The sequence below is a fragment of the Meriones unguiculatus genome, chromosome 3, assembly GCF_030254825.1.
Source record: "Meriones unguiculatus strain TT.TT164.6M chromosome 3, Bangor_MerUng_6.1, whole genome shotgun sequence".
In the NCBI taxonomy this organism is placed as follows: domain Eukaryota; kingdom Metazoa; phylum Chordata; class Mammalia; order Rodentia; family Muridae; genus Meriones; species Meriones unguiculatus.
In genome coordinates, this window is record NC_083351.1 from 172,195,048 (window position 1) to 172,220,903 (window position 25,856).

General features: G+C 45.4%; 1 protein-coding gene across 1 annotated transcript in view; it reads right to left on the minus strand.

The window, feature by feature from the left end:
• Scd5 (stearoyl-CoA desaturase 5) overlaps positions 1–25,856 on the minus strand; it is a 109,642-nt gene that overhangs the window by 31,345 nt on the left and 52,441 nt on the right. The window contains 1 exon segment of the mRNA XM_060381005.1: positions 24,653–24,774. Coding sequence (XP_060236988.1) covers positions 24,653–24,774 — 122 coding nt within the window.

Here is a 25,856-nt window from a genome sequence, read left to right on the forward strand (position 1 = left end):
TCTGCCACCTAAACTCATGTTCACATACACACACGAAAACAAACACACACATATACATAATAAAAAGAATTGAAAATAAATTCTTAAAAGGAATTAAATCTGCACAACCCTTGAATAATGGGCCCGAGGGGAGGGCAGCAGAGGCCTTAAGAAGTACGTGCTTAACTTTGAATGAGAACAGAGAGATTGTCTGAAAGTCAATGTTATGCAAAAACAAAAACAAAAAATCCTACAGCTGACTATAACACCAAAGAGGTCTTTAATATTTTTTTGCTAGTATTTAAAAATATGGTGTTTAGAAAGAGTGAAAAAAAATTATTTATAATTACATAATGTGGGGTTGGGAAAGACTTTCAAGTGCCAACCAAAACTACTGTAGCCAAAGGAACAATTTCTTTCTTTTGTCTTGGTTCACTGAAGTGCCCATCTGAACCCAGCCTCGGAAGGAAGGAGAACACAGAGCTGCAGAGACTAAGGCTTAGATGGTATTCACCCCAGGTCATGTAATTGTGAAAACAGTGACAGAACAAAGATGGCACCTCTTCCGATGTCAGCGCACGCTTCTAAGATACGGCCTCTCCTCATAGGGGAGTCATGCTCACTCTTTTAAAAGGATTACAACAGTTCTTTAATGCATGCAATTTTTAAGGAAACCTAAGTGAGGCATTCCAAAGGGCTAGAAACATTGTTCTCCCCCAATTAAGCATAATACAAAAGCAAAACGAATCAAACAAAACAAAGGCATGATGCCGAAAGCTGGGAACAAAGACATTAATTTTAATTCCTCTTACTGGATAGCTTCCTCACAGGGCTTTTGACTGTAACAGTGGGATGAAGGAATGGTTTGGGCTCCATTCCAAATACGCATATAACTGAGCCAAAAATACTTCAAGGTATATCTTTACTCTTGCTGTGTTTCTAACTGTAGAGCTGAAACCAGTGAGAAAGTGACTCAAAGAACAAACTGAGCCAACAATAGAACAGAAAAAAGGAATCAAGAGTCATGTGTTTGACCCACAGGCCTCTCTCTTCCGGCTTAGCTTGCGTTTCACTCTGATCTGGGAACAGGAAGCAGCTGGAAGAAAAGAGCCTGCCTGTGAGCAGCACCTGTGGCTGGTGAGAGGGTGTGTGTGCCTAGGCTGTTTGGGTACAGTCAGTGTGTGTGTGAGAGACAGGCTGAAGGGAAAGCCAGGGATGAATGAGAAGATGCACAAGGGCAAACCAAACTTCAGAAAGTGGAGACAATGGAGATAGAAGCCAGAGTCCCACAGTGTCCTCAAGAACTTCCTTCTTACCATGTTTATGTAGTGCTGAGTGCTCCAGTCTAAAACTATAGATGCTATTCCAGCATCTTCATGTCACGGGATAGGATAGGATAGGATAGGATAGGATAGGATAGGATAGGATAGGATAGGATAGGATAGACCAGGACAGGACAGGACAGGACAGGACAGGACAGGACAGGACAGGACAGAACAGGACAGGATAGGATTGGCCAGGACAGGATAGGATAGGTTGGGACAGGACAGGGCAGTACAGGCTGGGCTGGGACAGAACAGGACAGGACAGGACAGGACAGGCTTGGCTAGGGCAGACAAGAAAAGAATAGGACAGAATAGAGAGGGACAGAGTTGGACAGTTCCTACGGATGCCCTGACCATTGTGTGTGGTATTCCCTCTGTGCCTGTCCAGGGAGTACACTCGGAAAGGACGTCATGCTGAATCAGTCGACATGCTGAAAGCCTAAATTTGTCTACATTCTAAAGTAACAAATTATTAAAATTGCAGTTTGGAGTTTACATGTAACAGTAGGTTCCAATAGACCAGTCTTAACGTGAAACCCCATTCATGTTGCACGTAGCACCTTGACACATTTATTGGTCATTCCCGAGAAAGTATTGGGGTGTCGAAGGAGTGGTGTGGTTCAAAGAGACCAAGAAATAATTGTGGCAAAGTCGGACCGAAATAGGAACTGAGAAAATCAAGAGGGCACAGTGATGGTGGCAGGTTTTACTACGAAGAAGTTGTGTATTGGTCCTAGTTTATGAGGACCAGCAGAGGTGCAATGTGATATACTGCAAACCGCACATGTACTTAAAAAATGACCTGAGAGCCACACTAAAACTGGGAAAGGAAGTAAGTAATATTAATTTCAGTAATTGCTGCACCTAATGTAATATGCCCCAAATATTAGCATTTCAATATGAGGGTAAAAATTGGTAGGAGGACTGGGGGGAGGGGCTCAGTGGGCACAGTGCTTGCTGTGTTAGCATGACAGCTGGAGTTCAGGTCTCCAGAGCTCACTGCACGTGGCTGAGTGTGGCAGCCCAGGCTAAAGCCCCACTGCTGAGGGGCCAGGGACAGGCAGATCCCTGGACCGCACTGACCAGCGAGTCTGAGGGCAGAGCTGCAAACTCGGCAAGAGTCCCTGTCTCCGAGCATAAGGTGGACACAGATAAAGTCACCGATGTTTACTGCTAACCTCCACACACATGGGCGTGGTTACACGTACACCTACACACACATGAACACCTACACACACACACACACATACACACACACACACATACACACACACACACGCACACACACACACACAGTTATTATCGAGGGACTTTGCCTTATGTGTGTCCTGTCTTGGAATGTGCATGCACTCTTCTCCCATAGCATGTTTCCATTCCCACATCTCAAGTGCTTGGTAGCCACACGTAGCCAGTGGCTACCGCACTGGACAGTGCAGGCCTAACTCGTAGCGGGACGTCTTTTACTTCAGTTTTCCAAGTTTTTAGGAATTCAGTGCTGCCTCCGAGGTGATGGTACATGCATTCGGGAGGCAGAGACAGGCAGGTCTCTGTGAGTTCAAGGCCAGGCTGGTCCACATGGTGAGTTCCAGACCAGCCAGGGCTATACAGTGAGACCTTATTTAAATTTTTTTTCCAGTGTTGCCAGTGTGAAACTGGCACAAAGGGCAGACTGGCAGGGAAGTTCTTAAGTTGTTTGCTTCCTCTAAGCTAACAGTTCATAGTCTGGATGCTGCAGTACACAAAAACTTGACCACAAGAGTAGCCGCTGTGGTGAGAATTTGGGGGGGGGACTGAAATTCCACATAATAGATTTCAGTTGACTACTTTGTGATGTATTAATCAAGTCAATACTGTTCATGTAGTAGAAAGTGTTTCTCTAGGTGTACATAAAAATGTATGCGTATGCTTATAGACACTTTCTGGAAAGAAACAGTTAAGAAAAGTCTTGGAGTTGCTTCAGGAGAGAAGCATTGGAAGACAGAGATGAGAAGAAATGCTTCTTCTGTTTTGTTTGATACTCTGAAATTACTAACGAGTGTACCTGTTCATTTTGTTGTTAAATGTTTAACAAAATGGAATATTGAGCCATGGCAGAATGATGATCAAAGTAAAAGTAGCGCTGGCTGTTCTTTCAAAGGTCCTGAGTTCAATTCTCAGCAACCACATGGTGGTTCACAACCATCTATAGTGAGATACAGAATGCTGTATAAATAATAAAAATAAACAAATCATTAAAGAACACATTTTAAAAACAAAAAGTAGTTCAAAGAAGCTCTCAAAGCAATATGTATACTATTGACGGGTTTTAACAAAGTCTGTGTCTAAGCATAAGAATATGGAGGACTTGACAGCATCTCTCTAGGATATGAGTCCTAGGTAATTCTCTCTTTAGTTCGCATTTTCTACATTTTTGTTATATGTAGCATTTTTGAATTTTGGTTGATTCTTTGTTTTTATTTTTTGTTCGTTGCTTGGTTTTGCTTTGCTTTTTGAGACAGGGTTTCTCTGCATAGCCCTGGCTGTCCTGGAGTTTACTCTGTAGACCAGGCTGGCCTCAAACTCAGAGATCCGGCTGTCTCTGCCTCCCGAGTGTTGGGATTAAAGGTTTGCACCACCGTGCCCAGATATACATAGAGTTTTTAAAAATATTTTTTATTAGTTCTTTGAGGACTTTGTTTGATTACAGTCACTGACTCTCCAACTCTCCCCAGATCCACCCACGCCTCCCTTCCCACCCAATTTCTGTTCTTTTAAAATTAAACTCGTTGTGATGTTTTGAATGAAAGTGGTCCAGAGACTCAAATGTGCGAACGCTTGGTGTTTGGTTGTTTAGGGATTCGGACATGGGTTCTTGCTGGAGAAAGTCGATCTCTGGGCTTTGAGGTCTCCACAGATCTCGGTATCTGTCACTTTGAGACGGCCTCTGCCCCCTGCGTATAGATCAGCTTGAACTGTCAGCTGCTCCTGCCGCCCAGCCCCCCATGGGACTCTAATCCTCTGAAACCATAAGCCTAATTAAACCCTCTCTTTTATAAGTTGCCTTGGTTACAGTGCTTTATCACAACAGAAACGTAACTAAACCAGCCGCTAAGACCCATCCGTGCCGCCCATGCAGTCCCGGATGCGTGGCTTTCCTCTAGAGCAGGGTCGACTAGCCAGGGGCCACAATCTTTGAGAAATTTACCCTTTTCTCTCCCAGCAGCTACCGATTGCCAGGAGCGCCTCAGTCAGGGGTGGGATTTCGTCCCCGCCCCCACGTGATCTGGCCTGGCCTGGGCTTGCGCAGTCTTTAAAATGGTGTCACACCCACTGTGCGCTCGTAGGCGCAGCTGCCCTGCCGTCTCCAGAAGACGCGGTTTCCCTGTAGCTGTCACTGTCTCTGGCTCTAGACTGTTTCGGCCTCGGCAATCATCTCTGGGCGCCCTTGAAAGAGCGGGTGCAGTACACTTCCTACCCACGCTTTGGCTAGGTCCGGCTCTCTGTGTTATCATCTTCTGCAAGCGGAGCGTCTCCCGCAGGGTTGAGAGATGAATCGATGCTCTGTCAGATGTACAGACTTTTCTTTTATAATATCGGGGAAGACGTTGTTTTAGGGAAAAGTTCCTAAGCTGCTGAACAGAAATGTCCCAGCTTACAGTGCTCGCCTGATATTGCACGGACTGGGTTCTGTGCCCAAGACTGCAAAGAGAGTGTGTGTGTTGCGGGGGATCTGCAATAAGGATTTTTCTTTAATTAAACGTTTATGATGGACGTTGTTAGAATAGCTGGAGAAATTTAAATATGTTCTGTAGAGTAGATAACAGCCACGTTAAATTGTCTAGTTTGATTGTTGTCTTATGCTATGTAGGAAATGTACTTGAACTTAGATATGGAGTGTTGAGAAATAAAGCTTATAACTAACTTCCAGATGGCTCAGAGAAAAAGTATATCTATGCATACTACACACACACACACACAACACTCTAAACATTCAAAATGCAACCAAAAGTTAAAAGCTAGTGACCATGGATAAAACTTATAGAGTGGCTCAACTTACCTTCCTTGAAACTTAAAAACATAAAATAAAATAAACAAAATCAAGAAAGAAAAACACAGGAAAGAACAGTTACCTCCGTGGTGGGCCCTGTCCTGAGGAGCTCTGAGGTTATCCCTGTCCTGTGGAACCCTCATGAATCACTGAGAGTCATCCAGCTAGCATCCAACAAACGCCCTCTGTGTGTTTTCATAGTGTCAACGACTGTCCTGTCAGCGGTGTCCAGTGCACTGTCTGAGGCCAGCCCTCTGCCGTAGCCTGCACCACTGAACTTCCCTGGTGAACAAAGCTGACCACATAGAGATTCCTCTCCACACCTGTCATCCCTCACAGCCACTGGGGCCTTTAGCACAGCAGGGCATCTCAAAAGCCAAACTGAAGCGCGCCCTGACCAGCCTGCCTGGCTGAAACTGCTCTTCTCCTCCTTCATTTTATGATCAAAACAAATTTCTGCGAAGCAAGCCGGCTGACGTGGGATTACCTTGTGTTCAAGGCCAAACTGGGCTTCAGGGAGACCCTGCCTCAAAGGAAAACAAACTGCGTGTCCCAGGGTCTGTTGGGCAGGGGTGTTTCAAGGCCAGAGGAAGGCCGGCTGCACAAGGCTCTGAGCTTGCCTCTTTTTCAGGGATGAAAACAGATCAGCACTTGGGCTTCCCCTGGCACCCCTGGAAACAGATGTTTGCTCCTGAGCAGACACAGTGAGGCTGTTGTACTCTCTAATTCAATTTTCTGGTTGCTTAGAAGTCCAAAAGAACTTTCCAGGTGGGCTCACAACCCAGCTAAAGGGAATTCCACTATTACTCATGACTAGACTGTGCTTCCACTAAGAAGAGGAAAGGGAAGCAGACCCACCATGCCAAAATACCTGCTGAGACGGGCAGGTTTGGGAGAGGAAAGGGTTTGTGTGCACGAGTGTGTCAGCGCTCGCAGTGTAAAGGCGTCCTTCTGTCAAGAAGTCGAGTAGGAAAAGGCTGCTCACCCAGGAGCTGGAAGTCACCGGAAGTCAATCACCTCAGGAGCCTGAACGTAACCCCGTCCTGCTCACATGCCAACACTGCACCAATTAGACCGTGGAGAACTTTCCGTGCTTTCCCCACGGTTGATACTGGCTCAGCACTAACTCACTTCCAGAGAGATGACACTCACGACCTGTAAAAACTAGTCCAGAACTTCTCCAGTGGGGCCTGGCACCGGTGCCTGCCATCCGGCAGGTGGCTGGCACTGAGAGGCTAGCTGCCTCCTGCTAGCACTTGTCTTAATAGGATACTCAGCCTGCCCCCAGGATTTAGGAGCTGGACACGAGTTTAAAAGCCAACCTAAGTGGTTTTAAAGGTGTTTGGTGACAGAATTTAAAGCCTGCAGAGAAGTAAAGGGCTGTTGAGTCTTTTATGCTTTTTAAAGGCAGCCTCACTATGTGTAGCCCAAGCCGGCCTTGAACTCACTATGCTGCCCAGGTTGCCCTGAAACTTGTTAGCAATCGCCTGCCTCAGTTTCCTGGAATGAAAGGTATGAGCAGCACTCCTGGCTTATACTTTTCAAAGGCATGTTGTTGGCAGGGGTGTGCTTGTTAGTGCTCATGTTTGTATGTGTAGGCCTGTGGAGGAGCGGGCCTTTGCTGTCTTTCCTAAGCCCATCTCCACCTTTATATTTTGATACGTTGTGTCTTACTGAATCTAGAGCTCACCAATCCTTTAGCTATACACCTGTCCTTTCCTCCCGACCCTACCCTCAGGGCTGGCTTGCAGGCATGGGCCACTCTACCTGTCTTTTAAGTAGGTCCTGGGGATTCAAACTTAGGTCCCCAAGCTTGCCCAACAAGCATCTTACAAACGGGGCCACCTTCCAGCTCCACAAAGCATTTTAAATGCTTGTGTTAGAAGCGGCTCGGATGGACGGGGGAAGGACTCCCCAAACCTCAGCTCTAACAGAGGAGCTGGAGTGGGAGAGTCGCTTTTCTCTGGAGAGCGGCTACTGATAGGTTGCCCATGTGTGAATGGCCTCACACTCCAACATGTACGGGCAGCTGATTGAACTCACGGAATTATGAAGGAGAGAGAAGAGGAGGAGGAGGAGACCAAGTTTGGAGGGAAATGAATTAGGGATGTGAATTGAGAGAGAAAGTGCCTTGGTGCATATGATCGAGATGTATTATACATGGGTGTGAATTTTTCAAAGAATTTTAAAAATCGATAAAAATGCCTAGGATAGCTCTTTCAAGGAAATTTCCATGTTCAGGTCAGGTCCAGGACCTGTTGGTCAGAGTAGCCCTTGCTCTTCTACATTCCTGAGTTACCTCTCCTTGACTTTATGCATAAAAATTTGGTAGAAAAAAAGGCCAAAAGTGGCCATAATGGAGAAAAAAGGCCAAAAATGACCACGATGGCTAGTTTTAACTGTCAGTTTGACACAATCTAGAACCACCCTGAAAGGAATCTCAGTAAGGGTTGTGTAGATTAGGTGGGCCTGTGAGCTTGTCTCTTTGGGGTTATCTTGGTTACATTAATTGGGGTGGAAAGTGACCCTGCTGTGGGAGGCATTGTTTCCTGAGCATAGATCTTGGGACATGTGTGTGGAGAAAGGGAGCTGAGCACTTGCACAGATGCCTTGGTTGGTCGATCTCTGCTCTTGACTGTGAATAGGATGAGACCATTTGTTTTAGGTTCCCACAAGCTTGTCTACAGTGATGGACTGACACCTAGAATTGCTAGCCACATAAACCCTTGCTCCTTGAAGTTGCTTTTATCAGAGTGTTTCACCATAGCAACAAGAAACAATGTTGCTATGCTAAGGCAATGTCCTAGCATCCTAACAGCAATGGATTCACTTGGCTCCTATGTCTTGCACGGTTGATTCTATTTCCTACTAATGGGAACTGGAACCATGGGAGGCAAGGCTGATGCAGAAGGTGGGCAGGAAAAGTTCATGTGGCATTGGCATATGTTATTGTGGGGATGGGGAAAATATTTGAACCGTGATGGGTTGGGCTAGGGGTGCATCTCCGAGGCAAAGCACTCACCTGGTAGGCACAAGACCCTGGGTTTACTCCTCAGCACTGCAAAGAAAAAAAAAAAAAGGTGGATTGATGAGGCCAAAAGTGGGGTATGAGTCTATCTATAATTCCTTAGGCTGAATAAACTAGGGCAAACGGGCTGTGAAAATGAATAATGACAGTCATTAGATATAATCCATTTAATAAAGAATCCATGGGCCCAAAATGAGCAACAACCACAAAAACATAGACCCGCTTCCTTATGGGAGAATGCCAACCAACAGATGCAGAAGAAATGATAGCTACAAATCCCTATCCGCATCTGCCGTGGGCTTGGGAAGCATTGCCAATGCAAGCTAGAACCACTGGGTAAAACTTTGATGAAAATACAGTATTTACATGGTCTCCCAGTCATTAAACATCGAGGCGTTGCACGACTCGCCGTTTATCAATAGTCATGTTCAGCACGGAAACTTGGCAGAGGCCACCTTCCCCAAGAGACCCAAGTTCATGCCACCAAAACATGACAACGTGGAATCACACACCTCGCCCTTAATGCCAAGAAGACAATGAGATGTCTCGAGTAGAATTCCTGCCTACAAGGGCACACTCTGAGCCCAATAATAAGGAAATATGAGCAAACCCTAAGTGAGCCATTTTACAAGGAAACTGACCTTGGCTGGTTCATTTCAAAGATGTCAACACCACAAGATCAGAGGAAAGACAGAAACTGTTCCAGACTAAAAGATTGAAGAGAGACGTCACAACCCACCAACGTGCAATTCTAAATCATGTCCTGGATTAGGACCCTGCCTCATTAAATTGCTGGACTTGGTAAGTGTGGTGCCTTTGTTAAATTGTCTTGTTGCCAGGAATTGTACTCTGACATTCTTAGGAATGAAAGAGCATGATGTTTGTGACACTCTCGGCTGACTTCAGGAAATACAGATGGATGCATGCGCACGCAGATGGGCGAAGAATTAGCCAACGAGATGGCGTACGAATCATTAGTGAATCTAGGAGCAAGAGATGCAGATTTCTTCACGAGGTTTCCCCATTCCTTGGGAGTGCCAAAACTCAAGTTTTTAAACAGGAGTGGTTTCAAAATGAAAGTTAAAAAAGAAAGAGAAAAATTTTCAAAGACATCCTTCTGTGAAGTCTCAGGCTTTTATCCACATCTGCGGCTCCTGTGGCGACTTTCTATCAGCCCCTAGCCACCATCCTTTCATCAGCTGACATCCTCCGCAGTTCACATTCCCCCAACGCCTGCCATGCTCTTGCTTATTATGTGGCTACCTGCCCATACCGCTGTTCTCATAAAAGCTGAACGCGCAGCAATCAGTGAACTTCACCTTTGAAGATCTGACCCTGTCATTCTTATCGTCTCTGCTTTAGCTTCCCGGGGTGACAGGTATTCATGTTTGGCTTTATGCTGGCAGACAAGATCAGGACAGTCAGGGCTGTCTTTGGGGGAATCTCTATTGTAGGGAAGATTAAACAAGCATAAAGCAAATGTAGTAAATACAATTATGATGCAGGCTGAGATTGGGGCCACGAGGCAGATTGAGTGAGCTTGCGGGGAATATCAACCGTGACACACAGAGGCTAAGCCTTTCTTCACCCAGCAGTCCTCAGGTTGAGAGGAGCTGAGGATGAGCGTGACGGAGAGCTGGCGAAACCATCTGAAGGGAAAGAAAAGGCTTGCAAGGTCATGAGTCTGCAGCACAGGCAAGACGGTGCAAGATGAAGACAAAGATGCTGATAAGGAATAACCGTGGTCTTTGTTCCCGGCTCTTAGCTCAGAGCTTTGGGGAGCTTGGCATTGTTTAGTTGCTAGGACAGTCTTTGTCAGGCTAAAGAAGTGACCCCCTACCCCAGAGAGCGGCAGGGTGAAAGGGAAAGGGCGTGTAGATTGAATTTGGTCACCCACAGGTTTCATCAATCTTGCCTAAGCAGCAAAATACTGATAAAAAAAAAAAACCTCTGGACTCTGAAGCTTGTCGGAGTTTACTGGTTGGTGAGCACGCCAGTGTGCAGGGAAGGTGATACTCCCTGAATCCACAGGGCCAGGATGAGGCAGCTCGGAGCTCTGGGCTCTTCCAGACTATCCCTTATGTGACTATTTCATAGCTGCCTGAGTTGTGCCTTTTGTAAGAAAGCGTCCTTGTTGAAACTAAACGGCTGTAGGAAGCCCTGGGTTTGCCACTGGCTAGTCAAAAGGACAGGTGAGACTCTGCTATTGTTCCGAGTTCTTTCACCTGGTGAAAGAAGGTCCGAAGGTGAAGGCCGTGGTATGGATGACTGGGTTAGTACCTCTGTTGAACCGAAGGACACTGAATTAGGGTGAAAACAGAAAATTCTAAACCACAGCAAGGAGGCTGGATTTGAACCAGCCAAGCATGGTTGGCTTAGAACCAAGGCTAAGCCACTGAAACTGTTTCTTTTGCTAAGGAAGGGTTTAATTCCCAATAATTCTCCCCAGTTACAACATGAGACAGGTAAGTACAAAAGACCCACTTAGGAGGCTTTTAGTTTTAGTGCAGCAGATCAAATCCAGGACCTTATGCCTGCCAGGCAAGCACTCTGCCACTGAGCTACATCTCAGGACTGTCTTGAACTAGACAGTCGATGTGTGTGCAGGAGAAATAAAGGAATTGGACAAAAGGTTGGCAGGGATGGTTGGAGAAAGGCTGAGCTCGTGGGCGACACATTTCTGGTGGAAAACACAGGAGAGAAACATTTGGGAGTTCTGACTTGGGTTCTTAGCACAGTGAGTTCAAGTTCCAACAACAACAAAATGTCACTTGGAGCGTTGGGTCTGCACAGCGCTTGAGCCAGCTACTTCTTCCTTCAGGAAGGCATGCTTTAACAACAGTGCCACATTGAAAGTGAGGACCATTCTCTCTCTCAGTCTTTGCTCGGGCCAGCGGAGCTTGTTATTCCAGGGGATAGAAGAGAATCCGATCCTGTGAAAAGATGGGCGAGAGAAAAGAAGGAGTCCAAGCAAACAGGTGCTTGTCAAGGACTAACTTTACTGAGCAGAATCAGCTTTTATAAAGGGTTCAGGATGAGGAAGTAGGGTGGGTGAAAAGTTACAGATTCTTCTCGGCCAGGGGCCTGAAACATCTTGTGATGAGCCACGGTTCTGTGAGCACATCTCTGCTGTTACCAAGCAGTATGTTTACCGCAGGTAAGGAAACAGGCAAGTTGAGGCAGGTTGATGGGTTTCCACAGGTGGTCTCTGACATCTCCAAGCAGTATGTTTATTGCAGGGAAGGGAATGGGCATCTCCAAGCAGTATGTTTGGAGGTATGTTTACAGTATGTTTACTGCAGGTAAGGGAACAGGCAAGTCGAGGCAAGTTGGTGAGCTCCTACAGGTGGTCTCTGAAGTTGGCGAGTTCTCTCAGGTGGTCCCTGACAAGTCTTGCCTCGCCTTTCCTGTCTAGATAGATTTTGTGCGTCTTTCAAAGTCCATCTCAAGAGTTTGGTGCTTTGTTGGGGCTGAGGAGATGGCTCATTCGAAAAAGTGCTTGCCGAGAAAGCATGTAGGCCCTGGTTCAGATCTTCAGCACCCACATAAAATCCAGGCACCATGGCACATGCTTGTCATCCCAGCCCCAGGAGGTAGAGACAAGAAGACCCCAGGCACCTGCTGACCAGCTGGTCTGGCTGAATGGGTGAGCTCATGGCTCTGTGAGAGAAGTTGTCTTTAAAAATAGGTTGGACAGGGCTGGAGAGATGGCTCAGAGGCTAAGAGCACTGTCTGCTCTCCCTGAGATCCTGAGTTCAATTCCCAGCAACCAGATGGTGGCTCACAACCATCTATAGTGAGATCTGGTGCCCTCTTCTGGAGTGAAGACATACATGCAGACAGAATATTGTATACATAATAAATACATAAATCTTAAAAAAAGAACAGGTTGGACAGTAGATGTTATGCTTTAGCCTCCCCATGCATGTGTGCATCCTTGCACACACATGTAATGTACACACACATACATATACACAAATGCCCACCCATTTGCTTCTCCAGTCAGTGTTGTGGCCAACACTGTCACTCCACACAGCACATGATGGTCACTCCTCTCTACCTCTGCCTGAGTATTTACCCTCACCGTCCCCCTTCCTCCGCTTAGATAAATTCTTTTTTATCTCTCAAAGGACCCTTTTAAACCCGCTGTGTGGCATCAGGCTGTCTCCAGCTACTCCGGGCTGTATTCCTATTTCTGCAGCGAGAACAGACAGCATGAAGCCTTTGAATAATTTAATTCCAGACTGTCTTGTTAGAGACTGTCCTTGCTCTGCACCGGTCTAGCCAGCTCTGTTAGACTGTGAGCCTCTGTGACAAGGGTCATTTCTTACCCAGCTCCCTGCATTCCTCAGAAGCCCATAATGGTTTATGTGCCCTCAGAGGACATTAACCAGTGCATTTACCCAAAAACAATGGACGATTCAATGAAACGGGGGCGAAAACAATCAGATGCTTCTAGCTTTTCAAATGAGTTTCGAATTTGAGGTTGGTAATGCCCATATGTCGTGTGAAGTTTAGCAAATTTTTAACATCAATTAAATCTGTTTATTCAGTGAGACTGCAGATACTGCATCTTTACAGCTTAAACAGTAAAGCAACGGCATCCCAGAACCCTCCTGGGAGGGGACCTGTGGTCGGTACCAGGAGGAATTGGGGCAGGATAATTGAAAAGCCTGAACTGTGATGAACAGGGGCTGGTGACAAACAGCTAATGAGGAGGATGGTGCCTAGTGAGGGGGAGGGGGTGAGGCCGATAATGGAAATCCCCCGTGCCTGTGAGACCCAGTTTCATTGCGAATCTTCATTAATAGCAGAAGCAAGGGTTACACATTTGGTTAATAACATTTTGAGCTGGTTCTGCACTGGGAGCTGCAGCAGACATCACTGTGGACAGGGAAGTTACACAGATGGATCTACAGAGGTTATAAAAACATAAATAAAAATGTCACAATGAGATGTGATTCAGGAAAAATGCAAATGAAGGCAGCTAGGGGAGAAATCATCCAAAATGCAGGCTCATCAGCAGGCTGGGAAACCTAGAAAGCAGTAAGAGAAGCCTGCCTGTCAGGACAGCAACACGTGCTGTAACGGTGTATAGCTCAGCCCAGCAGCAGGTACAGGAAGAAACTGTTTGCCGAAGACTGCCTCAAACAGTCTCCTTGACATCCATGAACACCATGGGAGGCCAGCTGGGAAAAGAAACCAACAAAAACACGCTCAGACATTTGGGTTTCATTTCTTCCATTATTAGAAAGGGCTGTGCCCTACCTGAGCTCAGGACCCTGAACTGTACTTGTCTGTGATTCTGGCCGAAGGGATTGCTAAGGAATAAGGTGCATGGTTAAAGGGGTTAGCCCTGTGCAATTCCCCTAAAAATCCTCTTTATAAGTCTAGCATCCCTTCATGGTAAAAGTCCTGGAGAGACTACTCCCACATCCCTTCATGATAAAAGTCCTGGAGAGACTGGCCATCTCAGCATAAAAAAGGCAATCTACCAAGCCCACATCCAGCATCCTGCTAAACAGACCAAATACAAAGCATTTCCACGAAAATCAGAAAACAAAACAGCTATGTTCACTCCCCGTTCCTGCTCAGTATAGTGCTCAAAGTCTTAGCTAGAGCAGTAAGACGAGTGAAGGAGATCAAGGGGATACAAATAGGAAAGGAAGAAGTCAAAGTATGATATTATTCTTTATGTGAATGACCCTAAAGACAACATCAACAAAGCAGGACACAGAAGTAACACACAATAGCCTTCCTAAATACAATGGGAAGATACAAAGAAAGAAACCAGACAACTAACACCAGTCAAACTAGCCTCAAAGACATTGGAATAAATCAGGTCAGGAAAGTAAAAGACTTACATGATGAAACCTCTAAGACACTGAAAAAAGAAAATTAAAGAAGGCACCGGAGGATGTAAAGACATCCCCATTGGTAGGACAAATATTGTGAGAAGACTCAAAATCAATCTATAGATTCATCATAATCCCTATCAAAATTCCAATGCAATTCTTCGAAGAACTCTAAAAGAAAAAAGAAAAAAAAAACAATTTTCAGCTTCATGTAGAAGCACAAAGGACCCAGGATAGCTAAAACAATCCTGAACAACAACAACAACAACAAACACAAACAAACAATACCGCTGGAGGACTCACCATCCCAGATATAAAGACAGCTGCAGTAACAAAAAGAGCACGGTGCTTGCATAAAAACAGATACACTGATCGATAGAATGGGATTGAAGACCTAGATCTAAGCCCACACTCCCAAGCCACCTGACGTTTTACAAGAAGGCCAACAATAGGGGTTGGAGAAAAGACAACACCTCCAGCAAACGGTGCTGGATAAGTTGAATAAGAAGAAATTAAATCCTTGTCTTTCACCCTGCATAAAAATCAGCTCCAAATGGATCAGGGACCTCAACATAAGGTGTAGGATATCTTATATATTTTAGTTGGAGAAGGAGGGAATATACTTGAGCTTATTGGCACAGAAAAGGAGTTTCTGAATGGTACCAAGTGATGCAGGCATTAAAACTGATAATTAATACATGGGGCATCATGGAACTAAAAGCTTTTACGCAGTAATGAACATCATCATTCAAGTGAAGTGGCAGCCTAGAGAATGGAAAATCTTTACCAGCCGCTCATCCGGCAGAACTTCAGTATCTAGAACACACAAAGCACTAAAAAAATAAATAAATAAACATCAAGAAATCAAACAACTCACTTTAAAAACATGGAACTATCTTTTAACACAAACTTGAACAGAGTTCTCAAAAAGGTGAAATATAAAAAGCTAAAAAATACCAGTTGTGTGTGTTTGTTTATTTGTTTCTTTTTACTCTCCAAACCCTTAGACATCACGACAATATAAATTAAAAATACTTTGAGATTTTATCTTACCCCAGTCAGAATGGCTATGATTAAACAAACAAACAAACAAACAAACAAACATGAATGCTGACATTGATGTGGGGGAAGCAGAATGCTTGCTTGCTGAGAGTGGGAGTGAAAACTGGTGCAATCATTATAGAAATCAGTGTGGAGTTTCTTTAAAAATCTGGAAATATTTCTGCCACACGACCCAGCTCCACCACCACTCTTGGGCATATATACCCAAAGGACTCTACATTCTACAGAGACAGCTTTATTCACAGTGCCAGATATTGGAAACACCCTGATTAGCCATCAGCTGGTGAACGGGGAATGAAAATGTGCTGCACTCACAGGGGGGAACAGTATTCAGCTGATTTGAAAATGAAATTTGCAAGGAAGTGGACGGAGCTGCAAACCACCCTTCTGAGTGAAGTAACTCAGAGCCAGAAAGACAAATGTCATATGTTTTCTCTCATGTCTGGTGTCAGCTTTGCCTCTCTAGATACATGCATGTCCTTAGCAATACCCACAGGGGCCATGTGAGGGAGCTTTCATGGAAGGAGAGTTGGAACACTATGGTATAATGGGGTGTAGGGGAAATACTGGAACAGGAAGGCTTAAGTGGGTTGGAGATGGGGCAGGATAGCGGGGGAGAGACGGGAGGTAACTAACACTAAAGACCTTTCAGAAAGTCACATTGAAATAGAACACCTCAAATACATACAGACACAAAGAGCTTAATTGGAATTAACCTAGAACTTGGTGATAATGCCCTTACTAGGCAATACAAGCTAACCAATAACATTTCCAGTGCCAGGAACAGGTTGCATCTCTTTAGGAGTTGACCAGTGAGGCTTTACAGACCCCAAAGCATTACAGGAAGCTATTGCCAATGCCCTTGGTTACCTTCCAAAACTTGACAGTAAAATCCTTATTGCTGAAGACACCATATATAAGCACAGAACATGGAGGAAGCAAGTTGGTACTGACCTAGAAAAATGTATCCCTACTGGCTACCTTTCACCACGCTGGAAGATGCTATACAGTCTACTGGGGAAGAAAAGTAATCATCAGTCTTACCCAGCTGTGAACCCTAAGAACCACAAAAAGGGCTGATCTGGCAAGACATGCACATTGGTGAAATAGTGGCATGAATGTCATGGGAGTAAGTAACCATTTTCTGCTTGGTTCACTCCCCAAGATGAGCACCCTAGCTAGCACCATTGTCAGGGCCAAAAACTTGTAGTTAGATGGAGACAGACCCTAGAGGAGGACCCAACTCTGTTATTCTGCGAAATGAATATAGATTAAAACTATTGTCGCTTTCGATTATACCCATACATAGTACAAGCTCACCCCTAGGTAGAGAGCCTTATGTTTGGAGTAGATGGTGATTAAGACAAAGAAAGGGCAAATGGCAATGAGCTCCCATTCCTGGTTAAGGAGCTGTTGGTAATTGGTAGCTGCTGAAAAAGAGAAAGCCTGTTCTCTTTAAGGCTGTGGTCTCTGGTAGGTCCGCCCCACTCCAGCAATGGTTACACACCCAAGAGAACATGGGTAGCACCAATCAGTCTGTATGGTTAAAAAGGAAAATAAAGGACACAAAGTTGGGCGGGTAGAAAAGGGAGTGGCCGAGAGGTGTTGTGGGGAGGAATGAAAACAATCAAAATACATACAAAATTCTTGAAGAACTGTGTTCTTAGAGGAGAGGAAAAAAGTCCCCACTCTATTTAGAGAAGACCATCTAGCCTCCGAGGCAGTGTGCCATCTGTGGAATCTTTTTTTTTTTTTTTTTTTTTTCAGGTTTGCTTTAGCTGTCACGTTCTCATTCTCTAGCGGCACATTTTGTTGGGTGATTTTATCTCCCCTCTTTTCACTGGCCTAGATTTCCAACAATGAAGGAAGAGAGACGTCTTGGGGTGGGGGAGTGATAATTTTATTCTCGACTTTAAAGGGAATCTTTGTATCGGTAGGACGGGTGGTTAATTTTCACAGGTAAAAACAGACGGAAAAATGTCACATCTCTCAAGGCGGCTGCAAGAGTCTGTCTCCCACTCTCCCCGCTCTGCCCCGCCTCCTCAGTCAGAGTCCCCTGCTGTGACTGATGGATTCAGAAGGTGGCTTGATGCTTGGAGGCTTTCCTCAGTCACCACCATCCTGAACAGAGGGTAAAGGAACAAAACGCTCCTGCTCTTGCTGCCTGTCCCCAGTGTTCCCAGGAGAGCAAGACACGGTGGAGGAAGACGATGTGGGCCCTTCCTCCGGAGTCCTGGGTCCGGCCCACACACTGTCTGGTCACATGGAGGAGGAACGGACACCCACCCATCGGGACAGGAGGGTCAGACCGTGGCTAGCGGCTAATGGAAGTCATCCGTGCGGAGTTTACGCTCTTGGCTAGAGAACGTGACAAACCTGAGAGCTGAGAGCCTGAGATCCTCGAGCCTGCTGCGGTTTCTGGTGTTTGCCTACCCAACTGCCGCTGCGTGCTGCTGTCAACAACAGGAGCTGCACTGAGGGTCCTGCCCCATGTGTCGGCTCCCCACTTGGTGCACAACCCCACCCCACCCCGAAATCCAGGGTCCTGCGCCTGTGGTCGGAGTCTCTTCATCACGTCACTCCCTCTCATGCCTTCCCGGGGAACTCAGAACAGTGTCCAAACTTCCTGGCAAAGCGTTCCAGGGACGTGGCCCTGACCCTGTCTCGGGCTCCATTTCTGACCATCTTCCCCAAAACATGAGCTGGCCGTAGTAGACTCTGCTTTAGCGCTTAGCTCTTTCTTTGGGTTACTAGAATGTTCTTTCTTTTAACTTCTTTCTTTGTGTCTTTGTTTCTTTCTTTGTTCCTTTTCTTATTCTTTTTTTCTTTATCTTTTTATCTTTTTTTTTGACAGGATCTCATGTACTTAGACCCCAAACTCACTATGCATCCAAAGATGACCTTGAATTTTGCCTCTCCAGCTTCCACATCCCAAGTGCTTAGGATGACAGCTCTGTGCTAGCACGCCTGACTGATCTGGCATTAAAGATCAAACTGAGCGCTTCCTGCATGTTAGACAAACACTGGGCCAACTGGGCCACATCCGCAGTTCCACAAACACCCCCCCTGCTCCTTGTTTCCTGGGGCGTCCTCTGCCAGGCCTTCTCTGCCTATCCCCTAAAGAAGCCACCTTCCTGCTGTGTCACATTGCTGCTCTTAAGTTCTTGGTGTTCTTCTTCATCTATCTGTTTGCATGTTCATTGGTGCTCTCTTTCACTGTAACTATTATGCCAGGAGGACACATAGAGTCTTATATGAGGAAGCAATGATTACTAGTTAGCTAGAGGCTGGTGGATAACCAGGCCCTCTGGCTAAGTGGAGGTCTGGGTAATCAGGCTCCGAGAGAGGTAAGCAGAAGTAGAGAATTCAGCATTAGATGTGCTACACAAGCTTGGGTTCGGGGGTTAGAGAGCACTGCATAAGCCAGCCAGAAGATGCTACACGGAGTACCATGGTTCGGGGGTTAGAGAGCACTGCATAAGCCAGCCAGAAGATGCTACACGGAGTACCAGAAGGATCCTGAAGTTCCTGACGAGAAATGTCCATGGCATGGACATGGGCCACACTGGTTTAGAGCCAGCTGATACTGTTCTGCTCTTGCGGCTTTGCAGAAAACTGGAATTGTGTCTTCATGCATCACAAACTCTTGTCTCCATTGTTTACTTTTTTTTTTTTAAAGGCACTATCAGGACTGGCTTTAGAATTTGAGAGGTAGACATTCTCCTGTCACATGAAATAAAATCTGTGTAAGACACATGAATAGAGAAGAGAATTTTTATTGTTGTTACCCAAGATAATAAGTTTTCTTGCCTGTAGAAGCACATATTCATAGAGGAGCACCATACTGTTGCTGCGTATGGCCTGGGTACTGTTCAGCGAACTCAGTGCCAAACCGGCAGAGTCAACTCAGGATGCCAGTCTCACTTGTGTAAAGAAATGGGAAATCCTGGGAGAACTTCAGGCCACTTTGCTTGTTCCAGCAGATGGACCCTGGGTACCCACTCAGGGCCAAGAGCAGTTTGTGAATCATTTCTGGGGTGGCCCTGGAGTCCCTAGACGTACTACCCTCTCTTTCAGAGTCTCTGTGGGCACCCACTCACACTCAACTGAGTCGCTTGCCCCAAACCCTCACAGACCACTGTGCCTATACATCATATTTAAGAAGTCACTAGGAAAACAGAATCAAAGACACCTGTGGGCATTTTAGCCAATTGACATAAAAGCTTACAGCAAATAGTAAATGCAGCCCAAGCCAATAAGTATAAAACTTAATCCCAAACCCTGTCCACCTAAATCTCCAGCTTAAAAAAAAAAAAAATTGTGCATTATAAAAGGTGAAGCCAGAATCAGAGCCAGGCCTTCAGACAGCAGAAATGCTGGAAGGACCAGACTGGGGATTTGAAACAAGTATAATTAATAGACAGCAGCTGTAAGAAAAAAATGGACACCACGTAAGAACAGATGGGCACCTAAGCAGAGGGGGAGAAACTCAAGAACAAAAAAGACATGCTGGAATTCAAGAGGACTGTGGCGAATGAAGAGTGAGCTCATCAGCCCAGCCACCTGGCATGACTGAGGGCATCCATGAGTTCAAAACTACGCCAACCGAAACTTCTTAACCTGAAAAGAAAGAGAGAAGATGTCTAGGCTGTGGGACATTTACAAAGGGCAGAATCTGTTTAGTGGGAATGCCAGAAGGAGAACTAATAACTCGGCCCTGTCGGCACAGGACTTTAATCCCAGCACTTGGGAGGCAGAGGCAGGTGGAGCTCTGTGGGTTCGAGGCCAGCCTGGTCTACAAAGCAAGTCCAGGACAGCCTAGGCTACACAGAGAAACTCTGTTTCAACAAACAAACAAAAAAAGGAACTAATGAGACGCTTGAACTATTGACTGATACAATACGGATTCTTCAAAACTGAGCTCAGACATCAAGACGGTATAGAAAGCTCAGGGAACACAGGACAGGGTGCACAGCAAAGACCTACACTTAGGAGCAGTCAAACTGCAGGAAACGTAAGAGAAAAGTCTTGAAAAAGGAGAAGATGAAGAGAATACGTGGCCTATTTCACAGGAGTGATGAGGAACTAGTAAAGGTATTTGCCACTAAGTCTGGTGACCTCAGCTTGATCTCTGGGACTCACATGATTTCTCTTCAGAAACCATGCAAGTGACAGGCGAACAAAATATTAAGAGTGCTGAAAGGAAAATAATAGTCACCAACCTAGGAATCCTGTGATTGAAATTATTCTTTAAAAGTAAAACCAGATCTTTCTCACAAAAAATGGAGAAAATTTGCTGCCTGATTTATAAGGCATGGTAAAAGTAGATTTTCAAACAGAAGGAAAGTCCAATAGATCAGAAAAATCATAGCTGAGAGAAAGAACAAGCAAGGGAAAGTAAATAAAAATTCCCATCCTTTTTTTTTTTTTTTTTTTTTTTAACAGACCTACCACCTAACAGCACCAAGGTAAAACATGACTTTAGGCTATGAAGTAGAATGAATGGTATCAAAGCGCAGGAGGGAGGAACTGGAATGCAGTATTATGGTTTGCACTATTGATCTGGGGCCTGGGTGAGGGGCACAGTCTGTAACATGTTTCCCATGCAGGCATGAAGACCTGCGTTCAGATCCCCAGAACCCACAGAAAAGCTGTGCAACGGCACGAGCCTGTAATCCACGTACTGGAGAGTCAGAGATATTCCTATATCCAGAGATATACCTTGGGCATGATGGCCAGCTGTCCTAGCCAAATCCATGAGCCGGGTTTAGTGACAAATAGCTTGGTGGGCCATTGAGGAAGACACCCAAGATTTTGACCTCTGGTGGCCACCCATGTGTATACACACACACACACACACACAAACGGGGGGGGGGGAAGTAGACTTGAAGCCGTTATAAATGCATTATGAATTTGGAAGAAAGCACTAACTTTAAAAAGGTATAATCAAGATCACTCCATATGTAAAGGCATTTGCCACCAAGCCTGGGAACCTCAGCTTCATCTCTGGACTCACATGATAGAAGAGGAGAATAGACTCCCACAAGTTGTCCCCTGACCTCCACATATGCACTTTGGCATGTACACAAGGACACACATGATAGAGAGCGAAAGAGAGAGTGAGAGAAAGAGAGAGAGAAAGAGAGAAAGAGAGAGAGAGAGAGTAAAAGCAAGTGTTTGGAAGAGTCCAGGAGGAGAGCAAAGGGAAAGCAAATCACAGACTGCACTAGTCAGGGCTTGGGACAATCCTTACTGGCAGACCATGCCACTCTCTTTTTACCCTCTCAGATTGTTCACAGGTTGCATGGTCTAAACTGGGCCCTGGGGCACCATACATTGTCCTGGAATCATATTTACTGGATGCTACTGTTAGCACTTTTTTTGTCATTGTTTTTTGTTTTTTGAGAGAGGGTTTCTCTGTGTAGCCCTGGCTGTCCTGGAACTCAGAGATCCATCTGCCTCTGCCTCCTGAATGCTGGGATCAAATATGTATGCCACCACACCCAGAGACTAAAAACACTTTTAAAAGCATGGTTGTTGGGGGTTGGTCTGATGCTTGTATTTTGATGCTAAGTACTGGCCCTCAAGATCTGGTTACTGCCTGGATAAACCTGTCTTTGTTGTGTAAACCTGCCTAGGACATTACACCTGATTGGTTGATAAAAGGCCTAAAACCTGGGCAGGGAAGATTTGGGTAGGTTTGACTAAGGTTCCTGGGCTTTGGGAAGAGGAGAATCATGGGAAGAATACAAAGACAGGAAGAGAGGAGGAAGGAGGGCACCATGATGAGTTAGGGTGGAGAAGGAACCGTGTGGGCCAGGAGGAAGGACTCCAAGGATGGCATGAATGGAGAAAACACCAAGATGAAAAATATAAGCAAGTATCTTGGGATTATGGATGGAAGGTAGCCCAGAAAGGAACTGTTAGGCGGACGGCATTGGATGGGGCTGGGAGATGGATGGTGAGGTTACTGAGACAGTATAGGTAGAATATCTGCCCAGCCCAGGGTAAATAAGGCAATTATAAAATCTAACAAGTGTCTGTGTCTTACTTGATTGTGATAGCAGGTTAAATAATACCACGTAATAATTATCGGGCAACAAATAATAACATTATATAGCCCAACACTGATTTTTATTTACACAATATATAGTCCAGACTGGCCTTGAACTTGAAATCCTCCTGCCTCAGCCTCCCAAGTGCTAAGTTAACAGGTGTGTGCTACCAGCTGTCACAACCAGATGTGGGCTGGTTTGCAGTCCAGTGACCCTGTTTGATAAATTATGCTCTTTTTGTAGAGAAAACTGAAGATTTTTATAAAGGTCCTTAGCTAGCAAAGGCAAAGCCAAGAATTTGTTCTAAGGCCTGGGTTCATCCTCTACCACGTATTTTCTTCGAATCCTTTGTTCTGTGATATTTTGTTATGGAAACTCGGGTTTTCAAATAGTGACTTATAAACAAATAAATTCACTGAGTTTAGGCTCTCAAGCACAAGTTATTTATCCTGGAAAAACAGGCCAATAATCGGACTGTTTTATAACTACATGAATATGTAATTGGAAGCTAAATACAATAAACTGCTTGAACAAAATAAATGAAAATCGTAAGTCCTGAGTGGCGTCTCAGACCTCAGCCGATGAACTCATAATCTATAATAAACGAAGCGAGACACAGCAATAAGACGGTGGTTGAACTCAAAGTAAAAAGCACAGAGTTCACGCTGCAAAGAGGAAGCAAAAGAAATGCAGCCAAGAAGCTGCCGGCTGCTCCTCTGTGCTCACCACTGTATTCTGGGAACTCTGGCACTAAGTCTCGGCTGTGCTTGAACTAGGAGTCTAGACCCCTCCCACCAAGAGTGTTTCCTGACTGAGCTATTTTGAACAATCCAACCACAGAGAGGCCTAAAATAGGGGAGTGAATTCTTCATCATGAGGGCAGTTAGAGAAACACTTGGGTCAGATTTTTGGAAGGATGGGAGGCCCATTTCAGAGGTGGCCACAGCAGGTGTGTGTCAGGGAGGCTCCTAGATTGATTGGTTCCAGGATTTTAAATCAACATCCCTTCTGGGTGAGTGAAAAACAAAACAAAACAAAAACAAACAACAACAACAAAAAACAGGCCTAGAGTCGTCTGCATGCAAACATGGGTAGCAACTTTGAAAACAAGTTGTTCCTACTGAAGCAGCTTGGATCAGATGAGGACTCGGGAAAACAGAAATTTACGGTCAAACCAAAATTCCAGGAACTCAGAAAGTGTGGAAGGTGACAGGGAGAATCTAGGACTGGAACTGACCTGAAGGGTACAGCCCAACTGTGGTGCAAAGAGAACGGTGTCTAGGGGTCTCTGTTTCTACAGCGCAATGCAGCCTTCAGCGATTACGCAGTAATTCTGGCAATGAAGGCCGGGATGAAGTACAGAGGATGTGTGATTCACAGCTAGCATCTGTCAAAGTTAAGTGCCTGTGTCCTGGTCTCCACATCCAACAGACCTCCCACTGTGATTTTGCAGGGCAGTTGGAGGGCTAGGTTTTGTAAGCATGATGGCCTCGGTGTGAGAGTGCCTGCATTTACCCGTCTGGGATGCCACACACTTTACCTCTGTTCATGGACTAGGTTATTTAACCTTATTAAGTATCAGTTTAGGGCCATGACTCTCATCCTGTGGGCTGTGACCCATTTGGCAAACCTCTATCTCCAAAGATATTTACAAAATTATAGTTATAAAAAAAAGTGCATGGCTGTAGGGGTGACCAACATGAGGGACTATATTAAAGGGTCACAGCATTAGGAAGGTTGAGAACCACTGGCTTAGGGGATGGGGCTGAGACATAGTTTGTAGACCACCTCCAACACCACATAAACTGCCTGTGGCAGGATATACCTGTAATCCCAGCACTTGAGAGGATCAAACATGCAAAGCCAGCCTCAACTATATAACTAATTTGAGGCTAGCCTGAGCTCTTTGAGACTTTGTCTCAAGACAAATAAAGAAACAAACCCATCAGTTTCCCTGTCTGTAAAATGGGGTTCATGCAACAGCTAGCTTGTGGGGTATTGTGATGCTCAAGTGCAAAATGCATAGAGGACTAATGCTGAGGCATCAAGATATCTTCATAACATGGATCCTGGATGGAGAAGTCTCCTTCCCTCCTTGGCAGCATGATTTGAGGCACAAAATCCCCCGAGACACATTTTATTGTATCTAAAGCTCTAGGAAATTAAAAAGAAACAAAGAAACAAAGAAAAGTCTGGGGTAGCCTGAGAGTGTTTGAGGCTGACCAATGGACAAGGGAAGAGAAGAACCAGCCCATCTTTTCTCTCCTCTCACATTGCTAGCTGGTCCCCAGGAACCAGCCCTCCATTCCCATCAGGGAAACCATGGAGTTGGCAGCAGCCAGAAATATCCTGAGAGGTAGCTTGGCCTTGTAGGACCTGTGGCTCCACCGGCAATGGGCACCAGTCCTCAGGCCCGCAGGAGTCAGGAAGGAGCAGAAGTAGGCTGCAAGACACAAGAAAGGGCAAAGGGCAACCACTGTCACCACGCCTTTCAGCCACCCTTTGTTTTCCCCTCATGAGTGAGGACTTGTGGGAAATGGCATCCATCCATGGAAGATGCTGCAACAGGAAGAATCCGTAATTTGAGAAGATGCAGTTTTTATCTATTTTTGTTTGTTTGTTTGTTTGTTTGTTTGTTTTAAGTGGGTAGCTTTCTAGAACTGGGAAAAGGCAGAAAGAACTTTCTGGAAACTTTGACCTAACTTCCAGAGGCTTTCAACACCATTTCTCCCCAACACCAACCAAGCCTTTTATTTGCTAATCCTTCTTCAGATCTTCACACAAAGGCTCAACCACTTGAGTGCACATTTGTGTTCTGGTTTATCTTTCTGCCTACACTCCTGGGAGTGAGGGCACTCTCCAACTCTTCACTGGCTCTTGGAAGTGTCCTAGGAAGAGCATTATGTAAAAGCAGCAGGCCCATATCATGGTTCCATGAGTCTTGGTTTGACGGAAATTATGGCAGACTTAACAACAATGGCATGGACCACTATGAATGAAGATAAATCTGACCATGGGAATGGTGAAATTTGCCTTCTGGAGACCTAGAGATGGAAGATGCCAGGTGGGGGATGTTTTCATAGCCAACCACCAGTGGGGCTTAAAGGCCTTACCACCCCTCCTTGTCTTTTAGTTGAGGGTCAGGATCCCTGAGAGGTTAACTGGTAAATCCTACGTGTAAGCCCAACCCATACCTGTTTCCATGCCTTTGCTAAGAGATCCCATGTCACCGTAGCTGCTTTTGCTGCAAGTGGTATCGATGGTGATGGTAGTGGAGGTGGTGGAGAAGGTAGAGATGGTGGTGATGGTGATGATGGCACAGGTGGTAGTAAGAGTGGTGATGGCAGTGATGGTTATTATGGTGATGGTGGTAATGATGGTACAAGTGGTGGTGATGATGGCTATTGTGGTGGTGGCCTACCTTTTCTTTGGAGGCCTGGGAGATGCTCTCTGCCCACAGTAGGAACCCAACAATGATGATTCCTACAATTATTGCATCTAGCTCCAATGGCATTAAAACAGTGT